The 19491-nt window shown below is 43.2% G+C and overlaps 1 protein-coding gene across 2 annotated transcripts in view; it reads left to right on the forward strand.

The window, feature by feature from the left end:
* RNGTT (RNA guanylyltransferase and 5'-phosphatase) overlaps nt 1–19491 on the forward strand; it is a 188583-nt gene that overhangs the window by 1280 nt on the left and 167812 nt on the right. For both annotated transcript variants that reach the window (XM_064169255.1, XM_064169256.1), the window contains exons 2-5: nt 5094–5203; nt 8706–8809; nt 8943–9031; nt 14516–14591. In XM_064169255.1, coding sequence (XP_064025325.1) covers nt 5094–5203; nt 8706–8809; nt 8943–9031; nt 14516–14591 — 379 coding nt within the window. The remainder of the gene's footprint in view (nt 1–5093; nt 5204–8705; nt 8810–8942; nt 9032–14515; nt 14592–19491) is intronic.

Genomic DNA, 19491 nt, shown 5'->3' on the forward strand with positions numbered 1-19491 from the left:
CCTGTGATAACTTCAAGGTGTCTTTCCTAAACGCAGCCCGGCGTGTTGTTCTAGATGGCACCGTGCCTTAATAGCTACAACTCCTGCGCTTTCTATCCCACCTTTCCACAGCATTTGCTTTCTTTTCCTTTTCTTGACAGCAGTTGATTGTAGAACTGAAGACACTGATGACTCTTTGCAAGTTTTTTTACAACCTCGTGAGACATCTCCGTAGGTTTAATCTTCCCATCACTGTGCATGATTTGGCATCTCTCAGTACTTTGTCTCAGCAGTTCGTTTTGTGGTTTGCTGGTTTCCTTCATAGTCCTCATATTTCTCTGAACTTGACTCAAACTGTTGTTTGTCATTGAGCATTGTCAAATCGCTCATCTCCGTTATCTCTTGTTCCTGATCGCTGACAAATGCATTGCTTTGTAGCTAATAAGAGATTTGATAGTAAGTCCTTGGCCATTGACCACAACAAAAATAGACTAATGGCTCTTTATTCTTTGGATTTGTTCTCAGCAAGTTCTTGATCTCTACAAGTTGTCCCTTTTCTTTGTTTGCTTGTCTTTTAAGCCGTGGCTTCTCAAAACCAGCAACGTAGAGTAAGCAAGAATGCAGGTCATCAGCATGTCATCTGCTGTGCCATCACTGCTTGTGTGTTTGTTTATTCAGTAACTGCAAGGTAATTGTTTTCCTTTTGGAGTGGTGGTGCACAAGAAGTTACTGAGCCAATTAAAGTAGAGTGCTTGGTTCTTTTCTTTGCTTGCTTTGTTGTAATGCATCCTTAGAATTAGTTCACTTCGGCTTTACCCTGTTTTTAGTGGGTACAATATAGCAAAAGTTGTAAGACACCATCGGTCTTCTCTCTTTTTTGTTCTGAATGTTCAAAACCATCTCACACTTTCACTAAGAGGTAGGTTTTTTATAGTTTATTGATGTTGCTGCTGTCTCCCAGATGTGTTATGTTCTAGTTTTAATTAGCATTTCAATCAAATCTCTAAGCATCTATGGGTGATTTTATTCCCATGTGATAGTGTAATACTAATTATCTTCCTGAGGAAGGTTTGTCTGGCTTCTGTGGACTGATATTCATCAAGTGTTTGCTTGTGACACTTTTATGGTTGTGGCATCAAAAATCTCCAGGTGATCTTGGCGAAACGCTGGCACAGGTTGCCCAGGGAGGTTGTGGATGCTTCCTCCCTGAAGGTGTTCAAGGCCAGGTTGGATGAGGCCTTGAGTGGCATGTTCTAGTGGGAGATGTCCCTGTCTATGATGAGGGGTTTGAACTAGATGATTTTTAAGGTGCCTTCCAACCAAAACCATTCTATGATCTCAAATGCAAGACATTAATGATGCCTGGGGAATGAGTTCTTTCATTTGTTGAGGTTAACAGTACTCTTGGGCAAATGGATCAATGTCACTCATTACTTTCCAGTCTACTTATTTAAATGTTGGTGTTTTTCAGCCACTTTGTAGTTTCATGGTACAGCAGTTCTTCAGAAGGGTGCATTTTCACATTTATTGTGTTTTGGTAGCGCCTCAGTGAGGTGCTAGATGCAAAGAGCTTTCTTTGGACTCAGTTCTGAAGTAATTAGGTTGCTTCAGCCTTACTGCCTTGGTGTCGACATCTCTGCAGATACTTCCTTTTTATGCCCACTGAAAATCCACTCTGTTTGGATTCTGGCATGGAAAGGGCTTCTAACCTTGTCTGCAGGTGTGTGTCCTCTGTCAATAGTGCTGCCAAACTGTAATCTGTAGATGTTTCTTGTAAGGATTTGGTTTGATCTTTGAAAGCAGTAGTGAACAACCTCTATTAAAATACTCATCACTTCCACAGCTGTGTAAAGATTTACCAGTGCTACAGGGGATTCTGACTGGACCACTTTGTTTGCCTTTTCCTGATGATGAACAGAAATGGAGTATGGTTGCTTGGAAAGAAATCAGAAATCAAATCAACCACTAAATCAATGTGTTCATTCTCAGCTCTGGGAGTCTTTAGTGCAGTTGTGCAGTCTAATCAGCTGCCAGAGGAAACAGTCTTAACCTCCAGGCACTGTTTTCCAACTCTAATCTCTTCCCAGCATCTCATAAAGGATTGTGGTTCTCTTGCATATCCACTGACTCTTGGCACTGCAGTTCCTTCTCTTGATTGAATGCCTCTTCTAAAAGAAGTTTAGTTTGCATCTTTTCATCTTCTGTAGTGGGTTTGTGGATGTGATAGGATGGGAGGGGCAAGTGGAAAAGTTACAAAGAACTTTTAGGCATGCTTGGGGCTTGGTAAAAATTAAGGTGATGATAGGTTTTTCCTCTAAGGTAATCTCAAATTAGGATTTGCATTATCAGTCTGTAGAGAGGAAGATTGCAAATTAATGTGGAACAGTTAATAGTGAGGCTGAGTGATAATGTTGCAGGAACATAGAAGGAGTAAGAAAATAAAAGGAGATCATAGAATCAGTCAGAGTTGGAAGGGACTACAAGGATCGTCTATTTCCAACCCCCCTGCCATGAGCAGGGACACCTCACACTAGATCAGGCTGTGTAGAGCCTCATCCAGCCTGGCCTTAAACACCTCCAGGGATGGAACTCTGACCACCTCCCTGGGCAACCCATTCCAGGCTCTCACTACCCTCATGCTGAAGAACTTCTTCCTGACATCCAGTCTGAATCTACCCATTTCCAGCTTTGTTCCATTCCCCCCAGTCCTAGAGGTGCACCAAGAAATGAGGAAATGGGAGGGGAGGAGGCTGTGTAACTAGTGGAATCAAAAGGCAAAGGGAACCACAGTAAAGCTAGGATTCTTTTCTGACAGTCAAATAGGCTGACATTAAAGTGACTATTTAATGTAGATGCTGCCCATATGACTGAGTCACTTTCCTTCTAGCTGTCACCTGTGGAATGTTGGTAGACAAGTGTAGCACTGAAGGTTTTTTCTCATGTTGTTGGTTGACATCAAACCTGAGCTAACAAGCTGCATAAAGCTTCTCAGTTCCATAACTATCTGCCTCCAGTGGTTTATAATCTCTCTTTTCTAGAAGTTAGATGCTTAATTGAAACTATAATAAGATCAACATAGAATCAACCAGGTTGGAAGAGACCTCCAAGATCATCCAGTCCAACCTAGCACCCACCCTATCCAGTCATCTAGAGTTTAAGGCTACAGAGAGCTTTATGAACTTTAACTTTCAGTGGTATTCAATTAATAAAAATGTCTCCATTTTCCTGTTTTGCCAAAGAGCTTCCCTCAAAACTCAATTTCTAGCTGAATACAATGGGTATTTTAGAAGCTTTTCATTCCATGTGGTTTTGTTTTGCTGAAAACAAGAGAATTTTGTTCCTCTTATTAGAAGGAAATGTTCTGTCTTGATGAGAAGGCAGTAATTTCATGGGTAGTTGAGAAGAACGTCCTATGATTAGTGCTGGCTATGCTGGCTCACTTGGGGATCTGAAACTGCATGCTTAAATGTTGTGTGAAGTGGATGATGTCTAACTCTTTACAGCTAAAAATGCATCATCTGGTTTAAGGAATAGTACAGAAAGGGGTTATGTATTTCCTGAAGAAAAGACTGGATGGGGCACTTAGTGCCGTGGTCTAGATGATTGGATAGGGATGGGTTTGGTTTTTGTTGTACATTTTGGTTTTGTTGTACATTTCTTTTTCCTGATCACAGACATACAAAAGGTGAAGGGCTGGAAGGGATCTCAAAAGGTCATCCAGTCCAGATCCACCTGCCAGAGCAGCAGCACCTAGAGCAAATCACACAGGAACACATCCAGGCAGCTCTTGAGTATCTCCAGAGAGGAAGACTCCACAGCCCCTCTGGGCAGCCTCTTCCAGGCTTCTGTCACCCTCACAGGGAAAACATTTTCCTCCTGTTTCCATGGAACTTCCTATGTCTCAGCTTCCACCCATTGCTTCTTGTCCTGGCGTTGGGCATCACCCAGCAGAGCCTGGCCCCATCCTCTCGGCACTCACCTTTACATCTTTATAACTATTGATGAGGTCCCCCCCTCGGGCTTCTCCTCTGCCAGCAGCACAGCCCCAGCTCCCTCAGGCTCTCCTCCTAAGGAAGATCTTCCACTGCCTTCAGCATTTTTGTGGCTCTGTGCTGGACTCTTTCAAGCAGTTCCCTGAGGCCCTTCTTGAACTGAGGGTCTCAGAACTGAACACAATATTCCAGATGCAGCCTCACCAGGGCACAGTAGAGAGGAAGGAGAACCTCTCTCAACCTACTGTCCACAGCCCTTCTAACCCGCTCCAGAATGGCTTTGGCCTTCTTGGCCACCAGAGCACATTGCTGGCTTATGGTCAACTTCCCATCCACTAGGACCCTCAGGTCTCAGAATCACAAAATCATTGAGACTGGAAAAGACCACAGAGATCACCAAGTCCAGCCTATGACCAGGTCCTTTTCGCTTTCACTGCTCTCCAGCAGGTCAGTCCCCAACCCATACTGATCCCTGGGGTTGTTCTTTCACAGGTGCAAGACTACACTTGCCCTTGTTGAACTTCATTCAGGTTTTCCCTGCCCAACTCTCAGCCTGTCTTAAGTCTCGCTGGTGTCTTGACCGCACAGAGGTGATGTGTTTTGGGAGAAGGTTGAATACTGCCACAGAACTCTTCCAACAAGGCTCAGGGAGCACAATAGAAAGATCTGTAGTGCATAGGTGTTCTGGACCAAATGCATGTTCTTTTTCATCAGTCTTAGGTATGTGTTTTATGTTTGCAGGTAACCAAAGCTGAGGGTTACATAGTTGGGTAACAAACTGCCATTGGAAATGCTGTTTGCATGTTTTTAATTGTACTGAGTTGCAGTTTTCCCTGTGTTGTGCTGTAGCTCCACAGCTTAAATTGCACTAAACCCTAGCTAAAAATGTCATCTCTTTCATTTCAGAGGAACTGATCCGTGCTTCATTTAAACCTTTATACATTTTTTTGGGTGAATTCTGATAATTTGTAATGGAAAAAAAAGTTTAGATACTTTTCCTGTGATTGATGTCTCATTGAAGGTGAACTTTTAAAACTGCACAGCATTTTGCTTTGAAATCTCTTAAGTGTAAATGTACCTGATTATGTATAAAATCCTGCAAAATTTGGTTGTCTTTCATAGGGAAGTTTTTACCTTTGAAGACAATGTTAGGACCAAGATATGATGAACAGGTTGCTGAAGAAAATCGTTTTCACCCGAGTATGTTATCCAACTACTTAAAGAGTCTGAAGGTAAAGTTCTATTTTCTAGTAACTGACACATTACTTCTGTTATTAAAGCTTATTCAAATGTTGCTTTTCAGTTTGAAGTGGTTGGTGGCTTCCTTTGGGCCATCCAGACAGAACATTTATGGTTTTGTTTGCCTTCACAGCTTTTCTCTGCAACTTCTAAGTTGTTAAAAGTACTTTCTTAGAGGCAAGAATGATGCAAAGTCCTCCATTCATTGTGTTAGCAGCAAGAATCTCTCTTTCTTGTTACAGTTGCTTCTTGGGGAGAGATGTCATTGTCCCAACACAGATAGTCTGAATTTCTAATTCTTTATATATGACTTTTGTATGTGGCTGTGTTAAGTTGCAGTCCTGCTTATAGGAGTGTAAGCATTTAAAAGTGAAAGGAGAATTCCATCCCTCTAAGTTTTTAAGGTCAGGCTGGATGTGCCACTGAGCAGCTTGGTCGAGTGTGAGGTGTACCTGCTCATGGCAGCGAGGTTAGATCCTTGAGGTCTCTTCAGCCCTGATAATTCTGTGGTTCTATAATGCCATAGAACTCTTCTGTTGTTTTGGTGCATAAAGTTGTTCTTTGGATGTATGGAATGCTTTCTGGTTTGTAACCAGTCATTCCCATACTCTACACAGTGTTTGATGTGTGGTATCACTAAAGCAGAGTAGAAGGGAAGAATCATCTCTCTTGCCAAGCTGTCCACACTCCCTCTTGATGCAGCCTAGGATACGATTTGCCTTCTGGGCTTCATGAGCACACTGCCAGCTCATGTTGAACTTCTCATCAATCAACACCACCAAGTCTTTTTTCTTCAGGGATACACTCAACCCACTCTGCCCCCAGGCTGTATTTGTGCCTGGGATTGGCCTGACCCAGATGCAGTTCCTTGCATTTTGACTCTCCTCGACTAAGAAATTCCTGGGACTGGAGAGAATTCAGTGTATTGTAGTATGCTCTCTGCCTCCTGGGGAGGATGTCTTCAAGCTGTAACATCTAATGAGAAACTTCTGGGGGCATACAAGGGGAACCTAGCTAAGGCCATTTAATTGCACAGCAGCAGAAGAATGCATGCATAAGACATTAATAGCTGGAAGTAGCTGGAATGTGAGAATTTGAGGAGGAAGGCTTTTATACATGTAGGAGGACATGGAGAGCCTGGCCAAGATAAGTATGAGCAGGATGGAGGTGGTCTGAAGATCTTGGTATTAGAGTATGTAGAAAATGTGAATTTCAAGCCATCTGGGAGATGTGTTTTTTTCCTTCCATCCAGTCATCTTTTACAGTTAGAGTCAAGAAAAGCAGCTGGTTGCATTTGTGTCAATGTGGTGTCTAGATTGCAACAGTCCTTGTAAGAAACAGATTTCAGTGAGAAGCTAAGCTGCCCAAACAATTTCAAATGGATTTTTCTACCAATTCGCTGTTATTTAATGGATGTGAAAGCTGTGATTCATGGTACACATTGGTTGGAGGAACCTTTGTGTGTCTTTTTTTGCCCCCTCAATGGGTGACTATCTGCAGTCTCTCAAAAATCAGCTCCTATTAAGAGCTTTCTAGGAGTAAGTTAGGAGAGCATGACTGTGAGGACAGTTGTGATGGTTGGTGTGATGTTTTCAGAGCAGAGCAAAGCCTCTCTGTGATGAACATTATATGTACTAGAACCTGTTCCATAGGTGAGAATTGTGGCTGGTCTACACAAGCATAATATAACCCTGGTGCTGTGACTGAAATATTTCAATTCCTGTGGGTATTAGTGTTTTTTTTTGCATCATCATAGTTGTATACTCTCATATTACATAATCTCCCTCCTCCCTTTAAAAAAACTTGCATGGGTAAAGTGATTTTTTTTCCTGAGCATTTACTTTTATATTAAAGTCTCTGTAGTTGATTTTTCTTACAGCACTTCCACCATGCCAGTGTTTAATAGTGTTCTGCTTAAAGCATTCCACCTTATTTTAACAAGATGAAGTAATTATTTACCAGATACTTTCATGATGTTACCAGATCTTTATTTAGAATCATTGAAGTTCCTTGAATTGCTGGCTAGTGCTAAATCACCTATCAGCTTTCATAAAGAAACACAGATGAGGGTGATGATGGTAAACCAAAGATATCTAGGAATAAATACAACCTAATGATTTTTAAACTTGAAGCTTTAGCCTTTTATTGCTTTGAGTTTGGGTGTATTGGCCATTTAGTGTTTATGCTCTGATATTTGAATGAGATGTGTAAGGTTGATTTTATTTTGGGTGTTATTGGCCACTTAGTATCTATGCTCTGATATTTGAATGAGATGTATAAGCTTGCTTTTATTTTGGGTGTTATTTACCATTCAGTATCTGTGCTCTGATATTTGAATGAGATGTGTAAGTTAGCTTTTATTTTGGGTGTTATTAACCATTCAGTATCTATGCTCTGATATTTGAATGAGATGTGTAAGTTTACTCTTTTTGTTGGGTGTTATTAACCATTCAGTATCTATGCTCTGATATTTGAATGAGATGTGTAAGTTTACTCTTTTTGTTGGGTGTTATTAACCATTCAGTATCTATGCTCTGATATTTGAATGAGATGTGTAAGTTTACTCTTTTTGTTGGGTGTTATTAACCATTCAGTATCTATGCACTGATATTTGAATGAGATGTGTAAGTTTACTCTTTTTGTTGGGTGTTATTAACTATTCAGTATCTATGCACTGATATTTGAGTGAGATGTGTAAGTTAGTTTTTATTTTGGGTTTTATTAGCCATTTAGTGTTTATGCTCTGATATTTGAATGAGATGTGTAAGCTTGCTTATATTTTGGGTGTTATTAACCATTCAGTATCTATGCACTGATATTTGAATGAGATGTGTAAGCTTGCTTATATTTTGGGTGTTATTAACCATTCAGTATCTGTGCTCTGATATTTGAATGAGATGTGTAAGCTTGCTTTTATTTTGGGTGTTATTAACCATTCAGTATCTATGCTCTGATATTTGAGTGAGATGTGTAAGTTAGCTTTTATTTTGGGTGTTATTAACCATTCAGTATCTATGCACTGATATTTGAATGAGATGTGTAAGCTTGCTTATATTTTGGGTGTTATTAACCATTCAGTATCTGTGCTCTGATATTTGAATGAGATGTGTAAGCTTGCTTTTATTTTGGGTGTTATTAACCATTCAGTATCTATGCTCTGATATTTGAGTGAGATGTGTAAGTTAGCTTTTATTTTGGGTGTTATTAACCATTCAGTATCTATGCTCTGATATTTGAATGAGATGTGTAAGCTTGCTTTTATTTTGGGTGTTTTTAACCATTCAGTATCTATGCACTGATATTTGAATGAGATGTGTAAGCTTGCTTTTATTTTGGGTGTTATTAACCATTCAGTATCTATGCACTGATATTTGAATGAGATGTGTAAGCTTGCTTTTATTTTGGGTGTTTTTAACCATTCAGTATCTATGCACTGATATTTGAATGAGATGTAGAAATTTAGTTTGATTTTTATTAATTTGGCTGTTTTTTTAGGTTAAAATGGGTTTGCTGGTAGACTTGACAAACACCACTCGATTCTACGATAGGAACGATATAGAGAAGGAAGGGATTAAATACATAAAGCTTCAGTGCAAAGGGTAAGTTGTCTGCACTTTAAAAGTATATAGCTTTGAATTTGGAAGATCAAGTAATTAATCTTTGTGATTTCTCTTTTCCTCTCTTCCCTTTCCCTTAGCTGTCTCCTAATCTCTGTGTTCCTACATTTTCCAGGCATGGTGAGTGCCCTACACCTGAGAATACAGAAACATTTATCCGTGTTTGTGAACACTTCAGTGATAAGAATCCCTCAGAGCTTATAGGTATGTCTTCTTTCTCCATTATATCCATCTTCTGGCCTTGATTAGTTTTTACTGTTAATTTATTTCATATTTACTCATAACTGCCTTAAAAGTCTAAGCAATTTCCTCCATACAGTGTTTATGTGTATATAGATTTGATTGCTTTTGCTCCAGAAACTAGCTTTTCTTTTTTCTTAACATAAACCAGTACATTTCTACACCCATCAAATGATTACAGCTGTTGACTCAAGTGGGGAAAATATACAGCTTTAAGAACTGTCTACAGATGGCTTATATTTGCCTTGTGGTATTGTAATTTCTGCTGTTACAAATGTGGGTTCTGTATTGTCTAAGCTTTGCTTTGGTGTTTGATGGTCTGGCTTGCATGAAGTAAGGAGAGCAGCCCTGAGGAAAAGGGCCTGGGGGTCTGGGTTGATGACAAGCTCAACTTGAGCTGGCAGCATGAGTGCAGCCCAGACAGCAAGAGCAGCATGGCCAGCAGGGCAAGGGAGGGGATTCTGCCCCTTTGCTCTGCTCTCCTCAGACCCCACCTGCAGTCCTGGGCGCAGTTCTGGAGCCTCCAACACAAGAAGGACATGGAAGTGTTGGAGCCAGTCCAGAGGAGGCCACCAAGATGCTGAGAGGGCTGCAGCAGCTCTGCTGAGGACAGGCTGAGAGAGTTTGGGCTTGGCAACTTGGAGAGGAGAAAGAAGGCTTTGAGGAGACCTTGGAGTGGCCTTCCAGGATCTGAAGGGAGCCTACAGGAAGGCTGGGGAGGGACTATTTAGAAGGTCTTGTAATGACAAGATAAGGAAGAATGGGCTTAAACTGGCAGAGGGGAGATATAAACTGGCAGAAGTTGTTTGCAGTGAGGGTGGTGAGAGACTGGCACAGGTTGCCCAGGGAGGTTGTGGAACACAGAATCACAGAATGTGATCAAAGATCACTCCCTGGAGGTGTTCAAGGCCAGGTTGGATGAGGCCTTGAGCAACCTGTTCTAGTGGGAGGTGTCCCTGCCTGTGGCAGGGGGTTGGAACTGGATGATGGAGAGCATAGTGATATCCTACAAGTAGCAGTCCCATTTGATTGGTGTTTCAGCTTTTAAAGTGCTACTTCTAGTGCTGAGCCACTAACTTTTTTTATTTATTTGAATTTTGAAAGGTTTTTTTTCTGTTATTTAGATTGTTTCTAAGGAGGAAATAATGGGATGAGCTTCAGCAAGGCCAAATGCCAGGACCTGCACTTGGGCCACAGCAACCCCATGGAACACTATAGGCTTGGGGCAGTGTGGCAGGAAAGCTGCATGGCAGAAAGAGACCTGGGGATTGTAATGGACAAGCAGCTGGATAGCAGCCAGCAGTGTGCCCAGGTGGCCAAGAAAGCCAATGGCATCCTGGCTGGGGTTAGAAATGCTGTGGCCAGCAGGAGCAGGGAGGGTATTGTCTCCTTGGACTCTGCTCTAATGAGGCCACACCTGGAGTATTGTGTTCAGTTTTTGGGCACTGCAATACAAGAGAGATGTGGATGTGCTGGAGGCAGTGCAGAGGAGGGCAAAAAGCTGGGGAAGGGCCTGGGGAATAAATCTGATGAGGAAAGACTGAAGGAGCTGGGGCTGGTTAGTGTGAAACAGAGGAGGCTGAGGGCAGAGCTCATGGCTGTCTGCAGCTACCTGAAAGGAGGTTGTGGAGAGGTTGGTGCTGGGCTCTGCTCATGGATATTTAGTGATAGAACAAGAGGGAATGGCTCCAGCTGCCACTGGGTAAGTTTAGACTGGGCATTAGGAAACATTTTTTCACAGCAAGAGTGTTCAGACATTGGAATGAGCTGCCCAGGGAGGTGGTGCAGTCAACAACCCTGGATGTGGTTTAGGTTGAATCTTGTTGAGTAGGGTTCTGGGTTGGACTTGGTGATCCTGGGGAGGTTTCCAACCGGGATGTTTCTGTGAGTCTGTGAAAAACAGAAAGCCAGTCAGAGTCAGGAAGAGAAGAATATCTTGGCTGAGGTTTTACATAACTTATGGTTTAGAATTCTGTAGTAAAAGAAATGTTGGGATTTGACATTTCCCTTCCTAATAACTTCCAACTGGGAAGCTGTTTCTGGTTCTGAACACTTGTTTCCTCTGACAGAAGGTCAGAGGGAGTGGTGTGGAGAGTGTTTTTATCAAAATCAAAGCAGGCTGCAGCAGGGGTGGCACTGAGTTCACCCTGTGTGATCATTCCCTTCCAAGCTGTTGGTCTCATTGCTGAGATGCTTCTTATCTTTGTCATGTGTACAAAATTATTGACTTAACCTTTTCGGTAGCAGTAACAGCTGCAGGACTTACTGACAGAGGTTGTGTGCAGTTTCAGTTCCAGTGTCAAGATAAGAAAGGAGGCAGAAATGTGAATGAAAAGTGCACAAAATGTTCAATTCAGCAAGAGCAATATAGGATGGAAATGTTACTTCTGTGAATTTAAGGGCTGGAGTGTGCCTGCTGACCTCAAGGAAACAAAATGCAAGCAAATGAACCCAAAACATCCTCCCTGCAAACAAATTTGTTCCTCCCTGGGAACAAATTCTCTGAGGAAGCTAAAATTAACTGAATTTTATGCAAGTCATAATACGTTTTAGTATTGTTCAGTGGTTAGAATGGATGCATCCAAAGAGATAGTAATAAGCTTTTTGCCTTGCTCTGTTAAGAAGCTTGGTGGGGTAGGCACAAAGCCTGACCCTCATAACAGCTGACACGTTTCTGTTGACCTATATAAAGTTTCTGGGTTACTCTTGTAGATATTTTGGTATCCTCAGTTGTGAAGGATTAGGCAACATTAATAATCTGTATCAATTTTGATATCCAGGTGATAATTGTTAATAACTATGAAAACTGTTTATTAACATTGAAACTCCCCAGAAAACTTATTCACAGGTTCAAAAATGCACAGGTTGGAAATTTATACACTCAGGGAGCAGGCAAAACTAGAGCACTTATTTCTTAAAGTGGCAAAAGCAAACATTATACTGGAAGAGGCTTTTAAGTGTTTACTCACATAATTACTATTACAGACTCATCAGGCTAGCCTCAGTCCCAGACAGTACCCAAACGCTGTCTTGTTGGCTGCTGGGACTTGATTCTTCTCAGCCTTCTGGGGAAAGGAGGCAGAAACTCTCTGACCTTGTCTCCTGGCTCCTCTGGATGATCTCTGTATCCCCAGGGCTTCTCATCTTGGCAGGAGACTTTCAGGTGCAGGTAGGATGTCTTGCAAGCACAATGTCACGCTGGCTATGCAGGCTGATTGCATGCAGGCATTTAGAGCCTGTTCCTGGTAAGCTCTCCAGGCAAATTCAGGGTGCAAACTGAGGCAGCAGCAGCAGCAGCAGCTCTGTGCTACCTCCTTATCCCTTTTATCAATATCCAGCCCGAGACTAATGGGGCATTGGACATAGATTAGCCAATTGGAATGGCACTTTGCCAGGCCTCACTGTATTAGGTGATGCCAGGGCATTTGCCCTGTCCTCTCATGGTTGCCTTCCCCCAGCACAGAAGTAGGGGGAGCAAGGAAACATGTCTGGGCAAGCCAAGATGGATAAGGCCATGTTTGCCCTATCAGGCCTACCACCACAGCAGTTAAAGAAGCAAAATAGAATATTTGATGTGTAGAGTAGCACTTAGTAAAGCCAAGATGGATATTAGCATTTTGTCTGAGTAAGCATCAAGTGAATGGTTGCTTAACTTACTTTACTCACAGTAGAGAAACGAGGAAGTCTCTGCTATGAGGACAGGCTGAGAGAGTTGGAGTTGTTCAGTTTGGAGAAGAGAAGGCTTCCAGGAGACCTCCTTGTGGTATTTGAGTGTCAGGTAGTGATAAGACTGGGGGAAACGGATCCAAGCTAGAGAAGAGGAGATTTAGATTAGACTTTAGGAAGAAGTTCTTCATCATGAGGGTGGTGAGAGACTGGCACAGGTGGCCCAGGGATGTGGTGGAAGCCTCATCCCTGGATGTTTTTAAGGCCAGGCTCTACGTGGCTCTGGGCAACCTGATCTAGTGTGAGGTGTCCCTGCCCATGGCAGGGAAGTTGGAACTGGATGCTCCTTGGGGTTCCTTCCAGCCCTGACAGTTCTGTGGTTCTGTGAAATCAAGAGAAGCTCAAGTGACTTGCTTTAGGGTCACAACTGAAAAATGTGTTAATGTTACACATAATTGGCTTGGCTACTGGTGGAAACTTTGATGTTTTAAATGCAGTGTGAGGAGGAGGCAACATCTTGCCAGAATTCTTGATGACATTTTTAATAGCACATGTTCTCAGCCTGGTTTGTGTATCACTAGATGGTGCTGTTGCCTTGAGAGAAAAAAGAAGCTGCAGTGCTTTGGACTCTTCCCATCCTTTTACACGGGAATGAGTTCAATTAAATGAAAGCTGAAGGCTTATTTTTTTTTTTCAATGCCATTGCAAAGGACAGGTAATTCAAAAGGGTTATGGAATCAGTCAGGGTTGGAAGGGACCACAAGGATCATCCAGTTCCAACCCCCCTGCCATGCCCAGGGACACCCTACCCTAGATCAGGCTGCCCACAGCCTCATCCAGCCTGGCCTCAAACACCTCCAGCCATGGGGCCTCAACCACCTCCCTGGGCAACCCATTCCAGCCTCTCACCACTCTCCTGCTCAACAACTTCCTCCTCGTGTCCGGTCTGACTCTCCCCACCTCCAGCTTTGCTCCATTTCCCCCAGTCCTGTCACTCCCTGATAGCCTAAAAAGTCCCTCCCCAGCTTTTTTATAGGTCTCCTTCAGATCCTGGAAGGCCACAAGAAGGTCACCTGGGAGCCTCCTCTTCTCCAGACTGGACAGCCCCAACTCTTTCAGTCTGTCCTTATAGGAGAAGTGCTGCAGCCCTCTGAGCATCCTCCTGGCCCTTCTCTGGACACACTCCAGCATCTCCACATCCTTCTTGTAATGGGGACTCCAGAACTGGATGCAGTACTCCAGGTGGGGTCTCACCAGAGCTGAGTAGAAGGCGAGAATCACCTTCCTGGCCCTGCTGGCCACACTTCTCCTGATGCAGCCCAGTCTCTGGTTGGCTTTCTGGGCTGCAAGTGCACACTGCTGGCTCATGCTGAGCTTCTTGTCCAACAGCACCCCCAAGTCCCTCTCCTTAGGGTTGCTCTCCATCCACTCACTGCCCAGCCTGGATTTGATGCTTGGGATTGCCTCAACCCAGATGCAGGACCTTGCACTTGGTCTTGTTGAACCTCCTGAGGTTGGCTTGTGCCCACCTCTGCAGCCTGTCCAGGTCCCTCTGGATGGATCCCTGCCCTCCATCCTGTCTGCTGCACCACACGGCTTGGCATCATCAGCAAACTTGCTGAGGCTGCACTCAATGCCTCTGTCCATGGCACCCACAAAGATGTTGAGCAAGACTGGTCCCAGGCCTTGTGGAGGTAGAAGGATCCAAAAACATACTTTGGAAACTAAAATGTTTATAAAAGTTGCTTGCAAATGCTGATGCCATGTCCTTCTCTTGTCTAGGTGTCCATTGCACCCATGGTTTCAACAGAACCGGATTTCTGATCTGTGCCTTTTTGGTTGAGAAGTTGGACTGGAGGTACCTTTGACTGTTAATTTCTAGGGGGTTGCTGTGATATCTTCAATATCTTTCACTTGTTGTCCTGACAGCTATTCACTGTTTGTTATCTTAAACTTGCTCACTCTAATCTTGAGCAAACAGCCTGCATTAACATGATTTGTGTAATTCCTGGGTAGCTTAGCCTGTTTGAGTCAAGCTTTCCAGGTCCAGCAGGTCAAAAGTCAGCTGTACCTGCCACCTGTCAGCCTTTAGGAGGGTATGTGTTGTATTGTGTCTCTTCCTTGTGCCACGTTCCCACACTTTGAGTAAGAATGTAGAGTTCAGACATGCTCTGAAGATTATTTCTCTTACTTTGTCATCTTTTTCATGTAGGCTTACATGGAAGCTTTTGTTATTTCTCAGTTTTTTGTTTTTGAGTGTAAAGAGGTGAGCCAGAACAACAGCACAGAGACATAATTGCTTCTGAAGGGTCAGGAGGAGATTGTTTCCAGCTTGCTGCTTTACAGGGTGTTAGGGGTTGGAAGGGACCTCTGGAGTTCTTTGTGTCCAACGCCCCTGGCAGAGCAGGACCAGAGAATGTAGTGCAAGTCACAGAGGAACGCGTCCAGATGGGTTTCACTAAAGTCTACAGCATGTTTCTCTTCAGACTCATAGAATCAACCTGGTTGGAAGAGACCTCCAAGATCATCCAGTCCAACCTATCCCCAGCCCTATGCAGTCAACTAGCCCATGGCACTAAGTGCCCCATCCAGTCTTTGCTTGAACACCTCCAGGGATGGTGCCTCTACCCCCTCCCTGGGCAGCCCATTCCAATGCCAATCGCTCTCTCTGCCAACAACTTCCTCCTAACATCCAGTCTATACTTTCCCTGGCACAACTTGAGGCTGTGTCCCCTTGTTCTGTTGCTGGTTGCCTGGCAGCAGAGCCCAACCCCACCTGGCTACAGCCTCCCTTCAGGTAGCTGCAGACAGCAATGAGCTCTGCCCTGAGCCTCCTCTTCTGCAGGCTGCACACCCCCAGCTCCCTCAGCCTCTCCTCACAGGGCTGTGCTCCAGTCCTTTCACCAGCTTTGTTGCCCTTCTCTGGACACTTTCCTGCACCTCAACATCTCTCTTGAATTGAGGGGCCCAGAATTGGACACAGCACTCAAGGTGTGGCCTGACCAGCATTGAGTACAGGGGCAGAACAACCTCCCTCATCCTACTGGCCACACTGTTCCTGATCCAGGCCAGGATGCCATTGGCTCTCTTGGCCACCTGGGCACACTGCTGCCTCATCTTCAGCCTACTATCTATCAGTACCCATCTGGAGTTTATTGTGATTTAAAAACATGACTTATAATGTAGGTACTTTATCATAGAGTCATGATCTTACTCAGATTACATAAGGGTGGAAAAGATTTGCCTGTATGATGTGGGTGACTTTGACACTGTGACACCCAAGGTGTGTTTATTAACAAGCCCTTTAACTCTTCTGGTGATATTTTGTGTTGTTTAAGTGAATTCTACTCCTCTTGCAGCATTTTCTTACGGACATAAAACTATTTGGTGCTTAGCATGTGTGTATGCAAACTGTTTGCAAAGGTCTTTGTTGTCTGTTAGTAAACTTGAAATAAAGACATTTACTGAGTCACAGAATTACAGAATGTTAGAGGTTGGAAGGGACCTCCAGAGATCATCCAGTCCAACCTCCCTGCCAGAGCAGGATCACCCAGGTTAGTCTGCACAGGAATGCATCCAGGAGGGATTTGAAAGTCTCCAGAGAAAGGAGACTCCACAACCTCTCTGGACAGCCTTTTCCAGGGCTCTGTCACTCTTGCTGTACAGAAGTGTCTCCTCATGTGGAGGTGAAACTTTATCTCTTCCAGTTTGTGTCCATTGCTCCTTGTCTTATTGCTGTGCACCACCCAAAAGAGCTTAGCCCCCTCCACTTGCCACTCACCCCTCAGAGATTTGATCAGACCTCTTCTCAGTCTTCTCTTCTCCAGACTACACAGCCCTAGGTCTCTCAGTCTCTCTCCATAGGGGAGATGCTCAAGTCCCCAAATCATCCTCATGACATTGCAATAGTGGAGACAGAATACCATTAGTAGTGAGTAACTGAATCTTGGCTGAGTTTTAGGTGAGTGTAGGAAGTAATGCAACTTTATAGTATGATTCTAATTGTTCTTGTGGACTACCTTTATAGTATGATTCTGCCTTTATAGTATGATTCTAATTGTTCCTATCAACTACCTTTATAGTATGATTCTACCTTTGTAGTATGATTCTAATTGTTCCTATCAACTACCTTTATAGTATGATTCTGCCTTTATAGTATGATTCTAATTGTTCTTGTGGACTACCTTTATAGTATGATTCTGCCTTTATAGTATGATTCTAATTGTTCCTATCAACTACCTTTATAGTATGATTCTGCCTTTATAGTATGATTCTAATTGTTCCTATCAACTACCTTTATAGTATGATTCTACCTTTGTAGTATGATTCTAATTGTTCCTATGAGCTAGCTTTTATTTTAACAACTTAAAAGCTGCCTGCAGTAGTCAGAACTGATGCTTTGCTCTGAAGAGGTAATGCACTTGAATCTTTTTGTATCTCTTGCTTTTATACAGTGTTTCTTTGTTTTTAAACCTCTGTGGCAAAAGTCTTAACAGCATTGTCTTATCTTTTATGCTTCAGCCAGGTAGTTAATTGTATCAATTTTGTTCACCTCTGTTAACATAACACTCAGATATCACCTGGCAGGAAAAAATGTCCCCAAGAAAAGAATGAATTACAGCAAGGTGATAGTTAATGCTAAGCACTGTATCAAGCTAAACCCCATTTGCTGTATCATTCTTTAGAAGCAGGCATTGTAATTTGCTGATCAGGAAATAAGATTTTCCTGATGGAAAAATCCATCCATATTCATTCCTTAGGCATATGATACAGGAGTGCTGCTGCTGCTGTATTGTGAATACTGAGCTGTGTTTTATAGTTGAGTTTAAAGGAAGGTCATCTAGACTGTAAGCTCTCCAGCCAGTGATCAGAAACCCTGCTGGCTTCTCTTTTTCACAACTCATTTTCCCCAAAGACTGCTATGGTTCTAGAACTTGCAAAATATATTTCATTTCAGTTAGATTCCTGTGCTCGAAATCTCTGCTGCCTCTTTTGTCTTTCATTTGCCTCTCTTCCAGAGCAGTGTAGAGTTCTGATACCATCAGAGGCAAATCTGAGCACCGTTCAGGCCCCATCGCTTTGGGTGCATTTTGTCCTTTCAATGGTGTTGGTTACAGAAGATGTGAAAGATACTAAAAGCTGTCTTGTGAGGAAGAAATTTGGAGCTTTAGAATGAGGAACAAAGATCCTTTTGAACAACTTGGGTTCTTAGACTGTCATTGCTTATGACATCTGATAGGTTGACTCTGGAAAATGGTTTGTTTGTTTCTACCTCTTATCAAACATCTGAAGAGACAACCAAAAAGTGCTTCTTAGGAAATCACAGCATCAAGCAGGTTGGAAAAAACCTTTGAGATCATTGAGTCCAACCTATTACCCAGCACCATCTAATCAACTAAACCATGGCACCAACTGTCACATGTCTTTTTTTAAAACACCTCCAGGGAGGGTGACTCCACCACCTCCCTGGGCAGCCCATTCCAATGCCAATCACTCTTCCTAGCATCCTGCCTAAACCTGCCCTGGAACAGCTTGAGGCTGTGTCCCCTCCTCTTGTTTCTGCTTACCTGGGAGAAGAGCCCAACCACCACCTGGCCACTATCTCCTTTCAAGTAGTTGTAGAGAGCAGTGAGGTCTGTCCTGAGCCTTGTCTTCTCCAGGCTAAACACCCTCAGCTCCCTCAGCCTCTCCTCACAGGCCTGTACTCCAGGTCTCTCACCAGCCTTGGTGCCCTTCTCTGGGCAAGTTCAAGGATCTCAATATCTTTCTTAAACTGAGAAGCTCAGAACTAGACAGAGAGAGTGATTGGCACTGGAATGGGCTGCCCAGGGAGGTGGTGGAGTCGCTGTCCCTGGGGGTGTTCAAGCAAAGCCTGGCTGGGGCACTTAGTGCCATGGTCTGGTTGATTGGCCAGGGCTGGGTGCTAGGTTGGACTGGATGATCTTGGAGTTCTCTTCCAACCTGTTTGATTCTATGATGTCTATGTTAGACACAGTACTCAAGGTGTGGCCTAACTAGTGCTGAGCACATGGGCAGAAGGACTTCCCTGTTCCTGCTGGCCACACTGTTGCTGATCCAGGCCATGATGCCATTGGACTTCTTGGCCACACTGCTGGCTCATGTTCAGCTGCTGTCGACCAGCACCCCCAGATGCCTTTCTACCTGTTTCTGTCTATTCTGGGAAATTTACCCCATAAATTTCTCAGTGTCCTTCCCATAATGTATAGATAAGAAAGAAAGAGAGAGAGGTTTTAGTAGTTAAATTATTTTTTCCACTTTAGCTGTATATTTTCCTTCTGCCAGTGGCAGAATCTTTTCACACATACAATGTGTGCTTTTGTTCCAGCTTTAAGATAGGTGCTTGTTAAGGCTAACAGGGCCACATAACTTTTCTGCTTTATCTTCTCTTTTGTTTAGCAAGATCTTGAAATGTTTATCCATGGAGCATTAACATGCAGCCATGATGAATTGAAGACAGAATTATTCCCAGTGCTTTCTGTTAAACATTTTCCTAAGATCTGTGAAATTAGCCACAATGAAACCTTTGTGCTGTGCTTGCTGTTTGTTTTGGAATGCTTTCCAGTTGGTTAGTCAAGGTGTGGGACTGTTGACCTTGGTTTCTAATTTTTTTTTGTGTAATCCAATCTTCACTTTATTAAAGCCCTTAAGTGTGAGCTGCATACTAAAAAGACTTCTGAATTAAGAGTTTTTTATGAGGCCCTTCTGGAAGGAGAAGTAATTTTCACAAGATTAGGATG

The sequence above is a fragment of the Pogoniulus pusillus genome, chromosome 31, assembly GCF_015220805.1.
Source record: "Pogoniulus pusillus isolate bPogPus1 chromosome 31, bPogPus1.pri, whole genome shotgun sequence".
Lineage (NCBI taxonomy): Eukaryota > Metazoa > Chordata > Aves > Piciformes > Lybiidae > Pogoniulus > Pogoniulus pusillus.